The sequence below is a fragment of the Myotis brandtii genome, unplaced genomic scaffold, assembly GCF_000412655.1.
Source record: "Myotis brandtii unplaced genomic scaffold, ASM41265v1 scaffold1080, whole genome shotgun sequence".
NCBI classification, from domain to species: domain Eukaryota; kingdom Metazoa; phylum Chordata; class Mammalia; order Chiroptera; family Vespertilionidae; genus Myotis; species Myotis brandtii.
The window spans coordinates 491784-510394 of NW_005353677.1; the positions used below are offsets into that span (position 1 = coordinate 491784).

The 18611-nt window shown below is 45.1% G+C and overlaps 1 protein-coding gene across 1 annotated transcript in view; it reads right to left on the minus strand.

Moving 5' to 3' along the window:
* Nucleotides 1–9329: 9329 nt before the first annotated feature.
* FRMD4B (FERM domain containing 4B) overlaps nt 9330–18611 on the minus strand; it is a 122097-nt gene continuing 112815 nt past the window's right edge. Inside the window, exons 22-24 of the mRNA XM_014542553.1 lie at nt 18515–18609; nt 14962–15094; nt 9330–10910 (exon numbers count right to left, since the gene is read on the minus strand). Coding sequence (XP_014398039.1) covers nt 10790–10910; nt 14962–15094; nt 18515–18609 — 349 coding nt within the window. The 3' untranslated portion in view covers nt 9330–10789. The remainder of the gene's footprint in view (nt 10911–14961; nt 15095–18514; nt 18610–18611) is intronic.

Sequence of the window (18611 nt, forward strand, 5' to 3'; positions counted from 1 at the left end):
TCATCACACACACACACACACACACACACACACCAGCAATCCAGAAACTGGGGACTGTGGGAAGTATTAGGTAGTACTCTGAGGAAGATCCATTCGCCTCAGAGGGATCTAGGGAAATTTCACCGGGTAGGTAGGGCACGAATTAGAAATTGAAATGGTTGTTCAAATCATGCAATTTCCTAAAGACACATTGACATGATTTAATGATTCACTCATATAATTAAAAACCAAATTCCTCACATAGGACTTGAAGCCAGGTGAGCCTTGCAATACTTCCCCTTCTCATCTGCAGGCAGCAGCGTTATTAGGAGAAATAATTGCTGACAATATGTTTACTTTCCCTAGCTCCAAGGAGCTCAAACTTGCTAACGTTTCATGATGCCAGTAATTTTAAAGGATGAATTTCATATACTTTTAATCATTTTCATTGCACCGTGAATTAAAGCAACTCTGTGAGGTTCAGAATGTTGTTCTGCCAAGGAAACAATTTATGTTGCGCAGAGCTGGAGATCTCCAAGGAGCAGCTGCGGGACATGCAGCACAGAACACCTACAGCATTTTCTTCATCTTGTCCCAACGCGGGCTTATAATTTCTCATCCCAAAGCATCTCACACTGTCCTTTTGCCTTTAAGCCCAAGAGCTAAGCCAGTTTTCTGTATGGTTTTGGCCCTTGTTACTCTACTAAAGCCATTTACTACTCCTGGTCTGTGCTCAGGCCAGAAACAGCAGGCTTAGTCCAGCAGGTCTGTTTCATTCTGAAGTTGTGAGCTCTCTTTATTACAGTGTCTGGTTGCCTTGGTGATGGGATGGGCAGGAGGATGGTCCGATAAAATGAAGAATATGCATGAGACACGCACATGTTAAACATTATTTGTTGTTTTCTCAACTTCAAATTTAATTGAGTATTCTTCGCTTATTTGGTAAATCTGACAACTGTAAACACAGCACAAGTGTTTAAATTACACCCCGAGCCCTAACTGCTTGGCTCAGTGGATAGAGCGTCAGCCTGCAGACTGAAGGGTCCCAGGTTCAATTCCGGTCAAGGGCATGTACCTTGGTTGCAGGCACATCCCCAGTGGGGGGTGTGTAGGAGGCAGCTGATCGATGTTTCTAACTCTCTATCCTTCTCCCTTCCTCTCTATAAAAAATCAATAAAATATATTTTTAAAAAATTACACCCTGAGGCAGGACAGTGTAGCTTATGCACTTGGTGAATGTGAAGTATGAGCGGAGAGAAAGGCCAGACATAGTGTTAGAATGTTTGCACGTGGGGAAGAGCTCGGCCCTATGCAGATGGCCCAGGCAGTGCTGCTGAGCAGTTCCCCTCAGCGTCCTTTCTCGCGTCTGTGAAATGGGTGTGCGCGATACTTGCCCCTCTGCCTGCTGGGATTCAGTGTCAGCACAGAGCATCTAGGTGACCTCGTTGACCAATTTCGTAAAGACCGGATTCCAGGCCAGAGAAAACCACGTTTTAGGAAAGAAAGCTTTGGCAGGCACGCTCTTCCAGCTCTCCCGCACGTCTGCGCGTGCTTACAGCCCAAACTGGAACACCTGTGCGTGCTTACAGACCAAACGGGCCTGACCTGCAGGTTCCTGGTCTGAAGGCTCTGGATTGAGCACACCCTGAGGCAGGACAGTGTAGCTTATGCACTTGGTGAATGTGAAGTATGAGCGGAGAGAAAGGCCAGACATAGTGTTAGAATGTTTGCACGTGGGGAAGAGCTCGGCCCTATGCAGATGGCCCAGGCAGTGCTGCTGAGCAGTTCCCCTCAGCGTCCTTTCTCGCGTCTGTGAAATGGGTGTGCGCGATACTTGCCCCCCTGCCTGCTGGGATTCAGTGTCAGCACAGAGCATGCCAAGCCACACTGCAGTCCGAGGCAAAAGGAAGTATCAGTGATAGCAATACAGTCTTGATTTACATGTTTGATGTTTTGTTCATCATAGACTTTTTTGGCATAAGGTTTAAGTTTTTAGAAGACTGCACTAAAATATTACTCGTCAACTGGGTTTCCTGGTGCCCCCTTACATTTTGTACCTGAATAAATAACTCACTCATTTCACCCCCGTTCCAGCCCTGGCACTCGGTGAGTGTTAAATATTATTATTACCATTTTACTGTTATTAATATTGAGTAATGATGTTAAGTACTATTCATAAAAACTCTCTTGTATCCCACATTTTCACAGTGTCACATTAGAAACAATAATGACAACAAACATTTAAAGGGCTTACTGTGTCCCAGGCATTGTACTAGCTCCTTAAGTGTGTAGTTGAACTTTATGATTCTGTGAGATTGTTATAATTAATATTTCTATTTTATAGAAAAGTGATATTTTTAAAAAAATTTAAACAACTTCCCCAAGAAGACACAGGTCATCAATCAAGATATCAGGCATTCAAAATTAATTTTTTTTTCTTGCGGGTTCGTGAAACTGTACACCAAGCGTGTGAAGCTCACGGCCCGCGGGCTGCATGTGGCCCACAACAAATATTTTTGCTGCCCAGCCAATATAATGGCATGTAAGAAACGTTTCAATAAAAATTATTTTGCATAAGAAATAAATTTTTAAGGTGTGGAAGAGGACACTTTTAGTTGCTTAAACAACGGCCACTCCCTCCTCTGCGCTTTTCTTTTTTGTTGGCGGTTTCTACTTTCCTCACTATAGAAACAGAAAATATCAGAGTCACAATATCTCTCAGGTAGAGCATGGGCAGGTGACTCAATCTTCTTCAGTGAGACCCAAGGTTAAGTTCTCAGGAAACATTTTTGTTCTTCACAAAAAGAGGATGTGATGCCTGGAGCTGTGGCAGCCTTCTAGTGAGTAAGAGGAAACAAACCAATGGATTAAAGCTGACACACTGAAACTGTAGAGCATAAAGAAGAAAAAAAGCATGGGGTCCATGACATGATATTAACGCCTCTGAACCAAACATGGAGCCATCCTGATTTACACTTTGTTATATGGCCTATTACACTTTCCCCTTAAGTACACCATCTTTTTGGAAAAATAACCTGATTAAATCTCTAAGTAAACATGTTAATTAAACGTTTACTACTAGTTATAAGTAGGAAGGTAATGGAGAGTTTCTTTTTTTAAAATATATTTTATTGATTTTTTACAGAGAGGAAGGGAGAGAGATAAGAGAGTTAGAAACATCAATCAGCTGCCTCCTGCACACCTCCCACTGGGGATGTGCCTGCAACCCAAGTACATGCCCTTGACCGGAATCGAACCTGGGACCTTTCAGTCGGCAGGCCGACGCTCTATCCACTGAGCCAAACCGGTTTCGGCATCAGCTGCGAATATTTTAACAGCTGATTGCACGTCATTAGTCTTGGACTGACTTGTTTGGTGCGCGCAACAGGAAATATTTCGCTTTCGGAGAACAAGAAAAATAGGTTTATTTGCGTTACGCTTATTAATTTGTGCAGTTATTCAGTTTCTGGTAAGTTAATGTTCAAGAAAAAATATTACTTTTTATTAAAATGTTCTATTATTTTATGTTAAATGATTACTCATTTATTTCAGCCCTTTGTATTCAGCATGTCTCTATCAAAATAAACCTACGTTTCTATGAAAATTGGAGCTTTTGTTTTTTTGCAGCCCACATAAACCTTTGAGTTTGACATGCCTTTGAGTTGTTAGCCTTTGAGTTTGACATGCTTGCTGTACACAGTATTTGAACTCAGTATCAGAAACCTCCCCCCTGCAATAACCCAACTAGGCCTCTAGGTGACCTCGTTGACCAATTTCGTAAAGACCGGATTCCAGGCCAGAGAAAACCACGTTTTAGGAAAGAAAGCTTTGGCAGGCATGCTCTTCCAGCTCTCCCGCACGTCTGCGCGTGTTTATAGCCCAAACTGCAACACCTGTGCGTGCTTACAGACCAAACGGGCCTGACCTGCAGGTTCCTGGTCTGAAGGCTCTGGATTGAGCAGGGCCAGCCTCTCCTTGGACACAGAGGGGTGTCCCCGCCCTCCCTAATGCTGTGACTAGACTTGCTTAAGCATCTATATTGTCCCACGCGGCCCTGGACAGAGGTCTAGCAAATAGGGTTGCCAGGTGTCCTGCGTCTATAGGACAGGTTTTGAATTTATGGATTGTGTTTGGTGTCCTTCTGATTTTTTTTTCAGGGTGCCCTAAGTGTTCTGTATTCAGCTTTGAAGAAATTACAAAAATTTAACATTTCTGCTATTTTACAAATGTAATTGGACATCCTGAATTTTAATTTGCTAAATCTGGCCACCTACTGGCTGGCTGGCTTGCATTTTTAGACACACAACAAGGCAGATACCAGTCTTTGGGCCAGCATCAGGGCCAAGTTCCGGGTGGAGCAAGTGGGGTGCTCACTCTCAGGCTCTGGGGATGCACCTCGCCCTGAGTCCCCGCCTTGCAGGAGAGCTCAGGAACACACCTCGCTGGCTTGACTCCTCGGGTTGAACCTCGGTGCAGCAGACCCCAGAGTGGCCAAATTCATACTTTATGGAGCTTCTGCTTTATGCATTTGTGAATTGCACTCCAGACCCGGGTCCCTTCCAGATCTGTAACCTGGGCAAACTGCTGCCCCTCCCTGAGCTCTCCTCTGGGAATGACTGCCAGGTTGCTGTAAGGATTAAATAAAAACAAATTCCAAGTGCCCACAACAGGCCCTGAGACATAATCAGCCCTTGACAGTGACGAGCTGTTTCAATAGTGTTGCCATTTCAGTGGCTAAACTAAGGCAGCGCAGACTCAGAACCCCAGCTTTCTATTCAACGTCCCTTACCAGCTTTCTTTCCAGGAAATGGAAAGAAACGATGAAGGAAGAGTTGGGCACCAGATTCTGAGCTGAGCTGTGTGTGCGCACTACAGTGGGGCCTTGACTTACGAGTTTAATTCGTTCTGAGACCGAGCTCGTTAAGCAGCTCGTTAACTCAAATTACTCTGTCAACTCAATGCAAAAAATCAGCCGAGAGACAGCTAGTATCTCAAAACACTCCTTAGTTGGGACACCCGTAAGTCAAGGCCCCACTGTATCTTGTTTAGTTGGGTGATGTGCACTGGAGAGGACACTGAGGCCCGGGAGGTGAGAACGTGGACCCGAGTCTATACCACCAGCCGCCGGGCGGCGGCTGGGAGGGATCCCAGCCTGGCAGCCTGTCTCCAGGTGGACCTGACTTCAAAGCCCACACACTAACCACTGCGTTATGAGGCCCTGGTGCCGCCCAGACACCACATCAGCCCCACAAAGGCTCCTTCCCGGTAATTGAAGGGCGGGAATGCCCTTCCCAGGCTTGGCCTGTCCGTATCCTTAATGAGATCTTTCTCACTCTGGCTTCCCATTCTTTGATCTCCTTTCCTGTGGAGCCATTTTCTTCTGAACATGAGGAGAGGACACCGTAAAGAAGGGTTTTCTGGGAAAGCGATGTGTTTGTGGGGGAGGGAGAGGGGTGGGGAGCTGCCCTGCCCTCTGGGCCTCATCAGCAGCCTTGGAGAGCACGTTCCTCAGATGCCTTTGCTCTTCCTCCACCCTCTGTGCAGAGGTCACTCCAGCCTGGCCGGCTGCTAACTGGCCCTTCATTAGATGTACCTTCAGGCCACGCCCGGGTCAGAAGAGGCTGAAGCGCTCAGGCTGGAACCTCGCCTTTCCCTGGTTGTTTTCACCAGGCCAATCTGGTTTCCTACCCGCCCTCGCCCCTCCCTCTTCCTTCCTCCCCAGGCCAACCCTTTTGTTTGCTTCTTCCCTTTTCATTTTCCCTGGTTTCCAAGAGGTGCTTGGTGAGCAATTGCTTTTTATAATGTCACGGTTAATAAGAAGCCTGAGATTTGGAGTCAGGGGACATAGGCGTGAATATTAGCTTTACACCTTACCGCAAGGCCATGTAACTGAGGTCAGGGAGCCTTTGATCCTCTCTCCCTAGATTCTTTTCTGGGACAAGGGCCACCTCTGGCACACAGTTGTGGGGAGGATGAAATGAAATGACGGGGGACAGCATGTACTCCCATTGTTGGGATACAGTGAGAGCTCATAGATGACGCCCACCCTTCTTTCTTTTTTAAAAAAAATATATTTTATTGATTTTTTACAGACAGGAAGGGAGAGGGATAGAGAGTTAGAAACATCGATGAGAGAGAAACATCAACCAGATGTGCCCGCAACTAAGGTACATGCCCTTGACTGGAACCGAACCCAGGACCCTTCAGTCCACAGGCCGACGCTCTATCCACTGAGCCAAACCAGTCAGAACCCACCCTTCTTTCTTATTCCCTGTATTTCTTCACTCCTGGCGTCATCAATCCCTTTTTTTTTTTTTTTTAGTTTCTAAAACTGGCTAAATGTCTCTAGCTTCAGGGCACGGGGAAGAGCCCATGGACTTCCTGTTGTCACACCGCCCTGAGCAATCAGAAACGGGGCACTCCTGGCGTCATCAATCCCTTTTTTTTTTTTTTTTAGTTTCTAAAACTGGCTAAATGTCTCTAGCTTCAGGGCACGGGGAAGAGCCCATGGACTTCCTGTTGTCACACCGCCCTGAGCAATCAGAAACGGGGCTGCATCACAGACAGTGTCAGTGCTGCTGACCAACCTTCAGTTCACTCTGGCTGTCTGTGCTCGTGGCAAGTATGGTCATCGGTGTGAGACATTTTATTGACGAGAAAACAGTTAAGAAATGGTCTTGGTCCACTGATGAGCTCACGTAGCAATAAATAATGTGGCCTTGTGGGCAGCCACCCCAGACTCGGTAGTGTCCTAAATAAGGGTTATTGACCTGTGTTTGGACCGAGGCCTTTCTGCCTCTGGTAATGGGAGCAAATAGGTCCATTATCTTTAGAGTAATGAGCAAGGAAAGCTGAACTTGGCATGTATTCGCTCAAATTTTCATTAATATCTTTCAAAAGTACCCTTACTGCAGAAAAATTGTTATGGAGCAAGGTAGTTTAGAATTTAGAGTTAGGACCTATTTCCTGCTTTTCTCCTAATAGCCCTATGACGTTTGGCTAATTACTTGACCAGCCTAATTCTCAGATTCTTTATCTGTAAAATGGAGATAATCCTATATAATAAAAGCTAATATACAAATCAACTGAATGGTGGAATGACCGGTTGCTATGACAGGCAATGACCACCAGGGGGCAGACGCTCAATGCAGGAGCTGCCCCCTGGTGGTCAGTGCGCTCCCACAGGGGGAGCGCCGCTCAGCCAGAAGCCAGGCCCACGGCTGACGAGTGCAACGGTGCTAAGGACTCCTCATGGGAAGTCCCCTGGGGAACCATCTCCCAAGTCCCAGACTGTGAGAGGGTGCAGGCCGGGCTAAGGGACCCCCCTACCAGTGCACGAATGTTGAGCACTGGGCCTCTAGTAGTACTATATTCCTCATGGAGCTGTTGCGGGGATTAAATGAACATAACGTGTGCAGCCCTTCAGTGGTGGCCTGGCCCATACCGGACATAATGCAACAAGTGCTGGCTCACTTCTGCAGGGCATGCTCTTCTCTTCTCCTCCAGGTGGCCCAGGGTGGGGTGGGGAGAAGGCGGAGTCCCCGGAAAGACCACAGGACTCAGGGGCAGGGATGGAGTGACACGCATGAGACAGGGACTCACAAACTTGGAGTTGGAAGATGGCAGTTTTGCATTGTCTTCTAAGGGTTTTCTCTTTGGAAATGACTAGCTCCATGCCCTGTGAGATCACAGGGACGACGAGGGACTTGCCTGGTCCCCAACATGGGTAACAGCACCTCCTCCGATCTAACCCGGGCCAGGGCTGCTCAACTGGCATCGAGCAAGTTCCTTACGGACGTGGGACAAGGTAGGCATAGACACTGCGAGTCAGCGGTTAGAAACTGACTGAAACCTGACCGAGTACTTTTATGTCAAATAAATCTAACAATAAGCAGAAATGCATATTTTTGTATGTTTGTTATTTCCCCTATTTAGCAATGCATTTTTTAAAAAAATTAACCTTTGACCTTAGTGACTCACTTGCATTTTGCTTTAAAAAACTATGTACCACATGGTTGAAAATTAAAACAGTGGTCATTCACCTCTGAGCTGAGAACAGCACCGCCTAGAACGACCCAGACTTTTCTCCGGGTGAAGCCATTGTTCTAAGTCTCACTGTCCTTCAAGACAGACATTTGAGGAAAGACTTTAGTTTGAGTCTTTGTTCCTAAGAACAGGCTAAACTACTCATTTGAAAAAATTCTGGAATTATTATTGTGCGTAATATTAAGCTTTTATAAATATAAGGAAGAATTTTGAAGAATTTTCTCAAATATAGGGAAAAATTAAACATCAAGAAAAGTAAGTTAATTTTTAAATCAACCTTGTGAAACCCGGCACAAATCTTTATGAGGAAGATTGATATATATTGACACAGAGTGAGGCCCATGATGTTAGGTGAAAAAACAGTTGTAAAACTGTACTCGGAATATGATGCTGTATTTTAAACAAAAAAACTGTGCATGAAAAAAATCTGAATTAAAATAAAATAAATAATTGTTATATCTGGTAATGTTTGGCTTATAGGGCATGATTGTTTTTATGTTATGTATCTGCTTTGTGTGTGCATTTAACATTTTTACCATGAGTACATTTTGTAGTAGAAAAGGAAGTTTCATGTTGAAAAACTTACCTGCCACTTTTTCACTTTTTGGTTACTAATAAACCTAACAATGAAGTGATTTGGAGATGTTTTTCAAAAAAGACGGGGGCAGAGAGAGTCATCAGATAGCGGACCCACTCTGCTTCCATTTCCACACCATCTTTTTCCATCTGGGAGCCAAGTTCTACTTGTGCTTGCAAGGTACGCTGGCAATTCTGAGTATACCATGTCTTGAACAGGAAAAGGTCATTTCCATGAAAGGTACTTGCTTGGAAATATGAAGATCTCCCTGTATTTCATTTCCCACTCCCTCTTCCCATTGTGCAGGATAAAAAATGCCAGGTGAAATGTTTTCTTGAGTTTAAAAGACCTGTTTGCTAGTCAGCAAGACTAGGATGAATTACATGTTATAAGAAAACGTCCTCAAGATTAGAAAACCTAAGCATTCACATCAGTGAGGCAGTACACTACTGCATTTCATCAATTCTAAAACTAGTTCTTGTAAGACACAGCGTTATTTTATGCATCACTAGGAAAGAAGACTCAATTCAACTAGAACATGCCATCAATCAAGATGCACCTTGCTTTCAGGGATGTGAACATAAAAAACTTGCATCTTGAAATCAATAAAATACGGCAACACTTATGTAACTGAGAATCTGCAATCCTGTCCAAGATGATTACTGGAAGGAGAACACCTTAAACTGCTGTGTGTGAACATGAACTTAAATGGAAGAATACGGAAACATTTTCAGTAGCACACTTCAGTTTATTGACCTATGTAAAAATAATAGGTCTTAAAAAGTCAGAACAGTAAAAGAATATGCAAAAGGTATTTCTGTTTCTAGAAGGCTATACAAGTATGCAAAAGGAATGTTATTTTTTGCATGTCTTTTTTTGTTCCAATTCCCCTCCTCCCCAAACTTCATTTTTAATGATACAAATGACTAAGGACCAGTTTAACAAACCCACTTTATGTAAATACTACATGCTTTGGAATATAGATAGAAAATGTTCCAAAAAGTTGTTCAGAAACTGCTCTAGTCACAATATGAACAAGAAACCTGTATAAAAGGGGGGAAGAGCACCTGTTATGGAATTCTGAAGCAGAGTAAAGAAGATCTGGAATATGGAAATATTTGTTTAAAAAAACTCAACCATAACCACAGCTAATTAGTTCTTCCACGGAAAGTATGAGGTAGTTTTAGCCTCATAATTAAATCTACCGCAGCTTGGAGTTTTTGTACTTTTAATGACTAATCTGGTTTGTGTCACTTGGTGACTTAGACTACCTGTGGAATTCAGACAATAGCTTACTTTTCTAACAAGTCACCATTTTAAGGCACACAATTCATCTAAAATGATGTGCTTTTTTTTCTTTATTTTGTTTTGGGTTCTTTCCGTATCACCTCAAAATACATTTTCAAAATCTTGATTATAAACTTTCCATATCAAGTCTGCCATTTCAAATGACAGCCACGTTGGAGCGTTAACAGCCTGAATAACAGCTCCTCGTGCCACTGGAGCAGGAAAGAGGAGCGCGGGGACGGGGCCTGGATGCCCCCCAGCAGGTGGCCAGCTCCAGGGCCGCTGTGGGCCGGCCGCCGGGGGTCATCGCAGGGTGCCAGGCGGCAAGTCTGTCTGGAACCCACTTTCTGGTGCTTATGAAACCATCACTCTTTATAAAACCTAAAAAACATTTACACTCGTCAGAACTTCATGAAGACCCAGCTTCTCTTCAAGTAATTCTCCAATACTGTCCAATGTTCCTGTCCGGGGGGAGCAGCGTCCGTCTCCGCAGCTCACCCGCCGCTTCCTGAGGGCGAGCGTGGCCAGCGCTGGCCTCCCAGGCGCCATTCTGACTTGTGCTCTGACATCCCCGCCTTCGTTGCTGTTGGAGATCCTGACAGCACTTTGCACAGTTTGGGTTTGCCTTCAACAACTTTACTCCCTGACAAAGTGCTCACTGTTGAGGAAGGCCGAGCCCTCCCTGGGCCATGGTGGGCCATGGTGGCCCCCACTCCGCCGGGGAGGTCTGGTCGGGGACGGCAGGTGTCCGCGGGGCTTTGTGCGGCTGAGGGTGGGGTTCACTTCGGGGCAAGGGGAGTCCTCTTTTCATCCTCTGATGCCAAACAGCCTTCTGGGAAGATGAACACATTTCCAAGGCACACGGTGTGAGAACGCAGGGCAGGGGGAGTCCGGCTCCGCTCAGACTAAGGTCCCGGGCTTGGAGTCTTCATGCCAGAGGAGCCCCTGCTCGGCCGCCTCCAGGCCGCCCGCCAGCCGGCCCCCGTCCGCGCTGTCCAGGGCCACGGCCTCTGCGTACTGTCTAGGAAGGAAACCAGAACAGTCACTACCTGGGCCATTTTTGTTCCCACAGTACAACCACCACCACTCAGAGAAGTTAGTAGAAAGCGCTGTTAAGAAAAGTATCCAAAACTTGGAAATAAGGAAGGATGGCTGTCGTCCTGCATTCCATGCTAGAGTATTAGTTCTCTAGAGGCATACACGTCTGTCTAACTCACACTTACCACCGACTAAGACCCAGATTTTTCTAAGTTAGACGGTAACTTATATTTGTTTGTGTGGAGGAAAGAGAAGTGACCCCTGTCTAGAAGGAGAGATGATGGTAATGGTTGTACCGCCTGTGGGACGCCCACCGGTCTTGTACCTGGTGATTTCTCTCTCAGTGTGTGGAATACAGTCTCTGATTTCTCCTGGAACCAGCTTTACCATTATGTTAGTTCTCTCATAATGAGTTAAATAAGTCTGTGACACATGCCCATTTTCCATTTATGTGAGAGTCATATTTTAAACTTTTTAGAAGGTATTTTTGACAGCCACATTTGAAGTGTTCTTCCAATTAAGGGACTACCCCAGATGCTTTCCTCCAGGATAAAGGAATATATTTTGAGGGAGGCAGCAGCATCTTGGGACATATTTTAGATCCCTAGGGTTTATGGGTCAAGTGTAAATTGGAAACATCATCATATATACAAATTATAGGCATATTTGGATGGTATATCCCAATGAGAGCATCCTATTACACAAACCATTCCAATAAGCAGAACCTCATTCTGTAGCAGGTTAGAAGAGGTTAGGTAGTTAGTAGATTTCCTTTTATCTGAAATCGCAATGCCTTCTAGTAAAGGGAATAAACAGCCTTTGGGGAAAGAGCTTTGGGTATAAATACCAAGTGAATCCAGGCATTTAGTGGTTTCATATAATAAAGGAACAGTCGGATTTCCGTCACTCCACACATCAGCCAGGCAAGCAGGACGCCTGTGATGCGAGAGGCACACAGGCGAGGGCTGTACTTACAGCTGGCCACCCCTAGCAAGAGAGAATTTACCACTGCTCTCACTTCCGGAGACACAGCTGCTCTCTGGGACAGAAGCCCTTGGTTCTGCCTAGTGATAGGCAGAGTGAGACAGGGAAGAGGAAGGGAATGGAAAACGGGGAGTGAAAGAAAAGTTATTTAAAAACACAATTCGCAGCAGCAGAACCACGCTTTGACTAGGCTGTATAACAGGTGTAACAAGAGACTTGAACCTTTCTGACTCTGGAAAGTTTATGCCACTGACAATTCTACCACACCCTGGGGGAAAAGATCATTAAATAACACGCATTTTATTCATATTGATCTAATCACTGATTTATTGCTAAGCATTTCAAATCTTTAACTGAAGAGAAGATCTAAAGTTTTTCATCTTTACCTTGAAACTCAATTTCTCTTGTTTTAAAAATTATCTTTTCATCAATAATAACATGCAATTTTAGGGCAAAATTTCTAAAGCTTTATGGCCAATTTCTCTTGTTTTAAAAATTATCTTTTCAATAATGACATGCAATTTTAGGGCAAAATTTCTAAAGCTTTATGGATGGTTGCTATTATACTTGCCTATTGAATTGAGGAAACTATATGATAATTTTTTTAAAAATCCTAAATAGACATATGAGTGAAAATAAGCACTCCTATAACTGTGGCTGGGAGGATAAACTGGCAAACTTTTCTGAAAAGCAAGAGCTTTAAAAATATACTTTTCAATTTAACCCTTTATTCCTACTAATTGGAATAAATCCTAGGGAAATAATCTGGAATTTGGACAAATGTTTTGTACAAAGATATCAATAGCAGCATTACTTAAAATAAAAAGAAAAGAAAATCCAAAACTATTCAAATTCAAAATATGGGTAATTTTTAAATAAAGTATGATGTATTTATTAGTGGAATATCATATTGGTCACATAAAATAAAGATTAAAGAGCTTTTAAAAATATGGAAATGTGTTTATGTTATATTAAGTGAATAATTGGAATGTAGAATTTCATATATGACTAAAGATGTAAAACTGTATATATGGTACCATTACAACCATGTTAAAAATGGATACAGAAAAATGGGGGAAATGTGCCAAAATGTTAATAGCTGCTATCTCTAGAGGGTGGAGTTATGGGCAAACTATTTTCTACTTATTTATCTCTTTATTATTTTCTTAATTTTCCACCATGAGCTCACATTAAGTGCATATGCACACACACAATAAGGATCTTTAAATAGTTCTAATTTCCTGCCCATTGTGCCCCTTGGACCTCAGACTGCCCTGTGCAGCCACCGAGGCTGGCTGAAGTACACGGCCGACTCGCTAAAAGCAGAGGTTCCCTCAAGACGCAGCACTTCCTGAGTCCAGTGAGAACTGTGTAAAGGACACTATTACAACTGCTTCTACAGCGAGTGTTTTATAGCATTTCTAACTGGGTCAACAAAAGGGGGCAGTAGAAGTATATAGCCCTGGCCAAGTGGCTCAGTGGGTTAGAACATCGTCCCAATAAGCCAAGATTGTGGGTTTGATCCCTGGTCAGGGCACATACAAGAATAAACCAATGAATGCACAAAGAAGTGGAACAACAAATCGATGTTTCTCTCTCTCTCCCTTCCTCTCTCTGTCTAAAAATCAATCGATACAAAAATTTAAAAAGTATATAAACATGTATTATACAAGATGATTAGAACTGACTTGAAAAAAATCAACACAAATTCTGGGCCAAAATCATTTTAGTTCTCGCTCCTAACTCATTCTCAAGCATTATTTACAGAAATCTAAGCTATGTCATATCCTCTGAAGTATATTTTCATTAAAATTCTATTTTGAGCACAGCCTTTGTTGAGTTGAGACAATTGGACTAATATTTCAAGCCAAGAAAAACTCCTGCTGAACATGAAGGAGAAAAATTAGGCTTTTGGGGATGAATGTGTCCATTTGCTTGTAACACTAAGAGCTTTAATGAGAAACTATCCTCTGGAAGGCAGGGAAAGGTGGGTGGGAAGAGATCAACCAATGCATATATGCATAACCTGTGAATACAGACAATGGGATGGTTAGGGCCTGGGCAAGGAGAGGATGGGAGGGAGCTCAAAGAGGTTAAGGGGGTTAAGGGGTGGGGGGCTATGTAATACAATTAAAAAAAAGAAATTAACCTATCAAATTCACCAGTATAAAGCCCCTTATAAGTATTGCCTGTGTAAATCTCCCAAGCCTGAAGCATCTGATTAAAAGAAAGCAAAATTGAATTTCTAAAAATCCCAGAAAATGTTCTACTTCTGGGCACCGTGGGTGTGAATGATATTCTATCAGAAATTGATAGGGAGAAATGACCTCTTCAACCTTGACTTCTCTGTCACACGAATAATTGAAAAATGGGTAATTCAGAATTTGCAATCATTTTAACAATCACATTTTGACAAACCGTTCTTACATATTTCTTTAAATGTTTATAAAGAATTACTTTTTACAAACAGGACAGCTGGCTGTGTCTGTTGCTTCTTAATAAACATAGGGTCAGACACAAAAAGGCAGCAAGTGTTTGGAATGAAGCCGCCAACTGTTCATGAGGAATCCTGGCATGCACAGATTTTTCTGCAGCGGAGGTATTTCTCCTGCAAGGTTCCAGAAGAGTCTAAATCGATAAACCAATTACACGGTTTCAAGTACTGCAACTAAAATCAAAACCTTCAGACACAGAATTTAATGTACGGAACTCTAAGAACAGGGTCACATTTGAAGGAGCTAGATTAGGGTGTCAACAAACTTTTCCTTAAAGGGCCAGGTATTTTGGGCTTTGTTGGCCATACGGTCTGTCGCAACTACTCAACTCTACCCTCAGAGTGCAAAACCAGCCATCCATAATAGGAAACAAATGAGCATGGCTGTTTTCCAATAAAACTTTATTTATAAAAACAGGTGGCAGCTGGTTTTGACCCATAGGCTATCCTTTGCCACCCTGGAGCTAGATATTTCAGCCTTCATAAGGTAAGTCAGGGTTCCTGGGTTCCTGTGACCTGGAGCAGCGACTAGAGTGTCTGAGTGTTGCTTCCTCACCTGCCTGGAGAGGGCAAAGGACTGTAGAAGTTGCCGTAGCAGCTGGTGTAGGAAGGATGTGCTGGGGCCTCGTACTCAGAAAGCCCTACTGTCATCTGGGTCCTCCAGCTCCCGGAAACGTTTGTAGAAGACACTAGAAATAAAAATGGAAAAATAGACAAAATTACCGGTAATACTTAAAGTGAAAATTGTTTAAGCCATTTACACGTACTTTATCATCAGCTGTGTGCAAAACAGAGCTTAAGAACCAATGTCTGGAAACCACAAAGCTCCTATTCCAGTTTGGTCACTTACTGGCCGCATGACTGTGGGCAAATAGCTTACCCTCATTAAGCTCAGGTTCTTCATCTGAAAAGTGGGGATGATGACATAGATATATTCTCATATAGGGAGCATCAGGATTAAGTACGGTAATGTATGAAAACACTCAGCACTGTTCCTGGCACGGAGGAGGCACTCAATAAATGATAACTGTTAATGTTATTAATGGGGATGAGGTAAATGAAAAGACATTCTATTTTACAAAAATACCAAAAGTCGAGCCAGCTCCATTGAGACTCTCCCTGGGCTCTGGTGGCTGGCACGGGGCTTCGTCGGGGTAAGTGGCAGCTGAGCTCCTTTGCCTTTGGAGGAAGCGTTCCCCAGGTGAGCTGGGGCTTGACTGTTCCTCAGCCAAGGGCAGCCGGGTCACTAGGAGGATCCAGGCCTATTTCTTGCCTCTATGAGAAGGTGGACGGGTGGGGAAGGTAACTAGCATAGAAAGGATTTCAGGAAGAATAGGTTTGGTTCTACTGAGGGGCTGGCCTGGAACAAGGCAAGGGCATAGCTGGGGAGCCAAGCCCAGCGAATGCCTCCCCACTGGGCACTTGCTGTCCTCCCTACAGCCAGCCTGCTCCACACCTAGGTGCCCAGGCGACCACAGTGCCAGGCTAGTCACCCAGGACTCAGATAACCAGCACTGCTCAGGGGTCCTTGCAGCTGTCCTCATTTCTGTTCCTGGCAGCCAACTCCTCCTCCTCTCTCTCACCCACACAGCACTGTGACCCGTGTGAGACCAACATCCCCAAAGCCCGGATGCCACAGGTTTTGACCCAACGATGTCACACTCTTGCTGTGAGCTTCAGGAACGTTTCACCAGTCTCCGTGGTTAGGTCCACGCTGGGATCGAACTCCCACTCGTCACTTACTAGCATGGGGCGTGGGCAGGGCCATGTGCCCTCTTTAAGCCAGATGTGCCTCAGCTGTACAATCAGGATGATAAAATAAACACAACAACATCCATGAAGTGGGATCATGCACACAGAGTGCTGCTGCATGCACAGGGTAAGATGACAATACATGAGGCTGCCATTACTACTCAAACTGAGTCACCGAGAGCGTTTAGGTGGCTGGAAGGAACTACAAACCCCCGATAAACTGGCAAAAAATCGGAAACCTATCTGTGCATGAGAATGATACATGCCTGTTGTAATACATGCCTTTAGCTGTAAAATATAAGCAGGAATGAGGAAAAGTCCAAAAGGAGTTCTGGGAGCACCGATTTCCATCTCTCTCATTGCAGAGGCCATCTCTCTCAGTCCTTAGAAAGTGGCGCCTTTGGCCTGTGGGGCCAATCCAGCCGGTGTCAGCAAGGCTCGCACCGGGTCCAGATCAGGACACGGTAATGCCATCTCCCTGGCCCCCAACAGAGCCAGCTGCTCGGGGTGTTGCTGGTGCTGAGTTCCACCTGCCTCGCCCGGCCTCACCGTCCAGGAGGCACTGCCCAGCCCTGCGCCCGAGCCGCCCACACCCACCGTGCTTGGTGTTTCCTTGAAGCACTCTGCCCAGGTTTGGTTTCTGAGTTTCTCACGACGCCCTGAACTTTAGGGGAAGAAAGGCGTTTTCTAGATCAGAGCCATAAATAACAAGCAGTTACTACCGGAGCCTTTTCATGTGTTAGATGTGGTGACAGACGGGAAAGCACTAGCGGAAGTCCAAAGTCCTGCGCAAATAAAAGAACTCAAACCCAAACAGAAATCTCCATAGCAATGCCTCTTGTCAACAAGCTGATGAAACTTTTTTTAACCCTCACCCGAGGATATTTTTCCATTGATTTTTAGGGAGAGTGGAAGAGAGAGGGAAAGACAGAGAGAAACACTGAAGTGAGAGAAAACACATCGATTGGCTGCCTCCTGCACCAAGGTACATGCCCTTAATCAGAATCAAACCCAGGACCCTTTGGTCCGCAGGCCGGCGCTCTATCCACTGAGCCAAAGGGGCCAGGGCAACAAGCTGAGGAAACTTTTAAAGGAACAGTCTTCACTGACTATTACTCCATGGTTGGGATCCCTGTGCACACCTCACTAGTCATGCTTGAAGGAGGGGCAAGACTCATGCCCTTAGGGGTTCACACTGTTCAAAAATTCTTTCATTTCTTAGAAGCTTTAAAATTACTCAATTTTCATATATTCCTCTGGCTGCTAACCGAAGTGTGAGCTCACAAAGGCCAGGAGGTGCTCTGGCCCGGCTCCCCGCCTCCGGGATGTGCCTGCGGGTTTGCTGAAGTTAAACCACACAGACACTCCTCGTATCCACCCATTTCTCTACTTAAAGTGCTTGGCACAGCTGGGGTTGGGCGAATGTCAGCAGAGTTAGGGGCCCAAGTCAATGCATGAAGGGAACTCCGATCAAAACCTATCTTTGGAAATCCCTTAAATCAACCGTAAAGTGGACTATATTTGATTATTGAATTGAGTCAAGACATGCGAAGTTCTTCGAACAGTGCCAGGAGCAGTGCTCAGTAAATTCCAGCTTCTATCACAATTACGAGAAGCCGTACACAGGCACCAGAGCAGCCAATCGGACGGATCACCCTCCTGGTGGAGGACAGGAAAGGAGGCGTAATTGCTTTCTCGCACCTGAAGGCTTTAGCCTGCTCTTTCAACACATCAAACCCCAACGACCTGAACACAGTTAAGAGATGTGACTGTCACTATTAGGCCCAGGAAAGATACAGTATGTGAAGCCCCTAACCGAGGGCGTTCAATCTACAACTTCCTTCAACAGACCCATGCGGACTGTGTTCGTCGCAAGGCTGGAGGGCACTGCTTTTCTGTTGGCCATTCTTGCTGCGGGCGCGCCCAGGCTGCCACCCTCCTGACCTTGGCACTGGTCTCCTGATCCTCTCGGGGTGTGGTTTCGGGTGGGCGGGAACAAGGGACAAGTTAAATCCGCATCAAGTGCCTCCTCTATCCTTTTTTCTTATTTAAAAAATATATTTTTATTGATTTCAGAGAGGAATAGAGAAGGAGAGAGAGATGGAAACATTAATGATGAGAGAATCACTGATCAGCTGCCTCCTGCAGACCCCACACTGGGGATCGAGCCCACAACCCGGCATATGCTCTGACCGGGAATCGAACCGTGATCAGCTGCCTGCAGACCCCACACTGGGGATCGAGCCCACAACCCGGCATATGCTCTGACCGGGAATCGAACCGTGACCTCCTGGTTCAGAGGTTGACGCTCAACCACTGAGCCCCGCTGACTGGGCACGTGCCTCCTCTGTTCTTACCTGAGGAGTAGGAAGACGCGCGGCTGCCCGGAGAGCAGGGCACCTGCAGCGCCGCCCACCCCAGGCATCGCTGGGAGCCCCTGTCCGAGTCCACGCT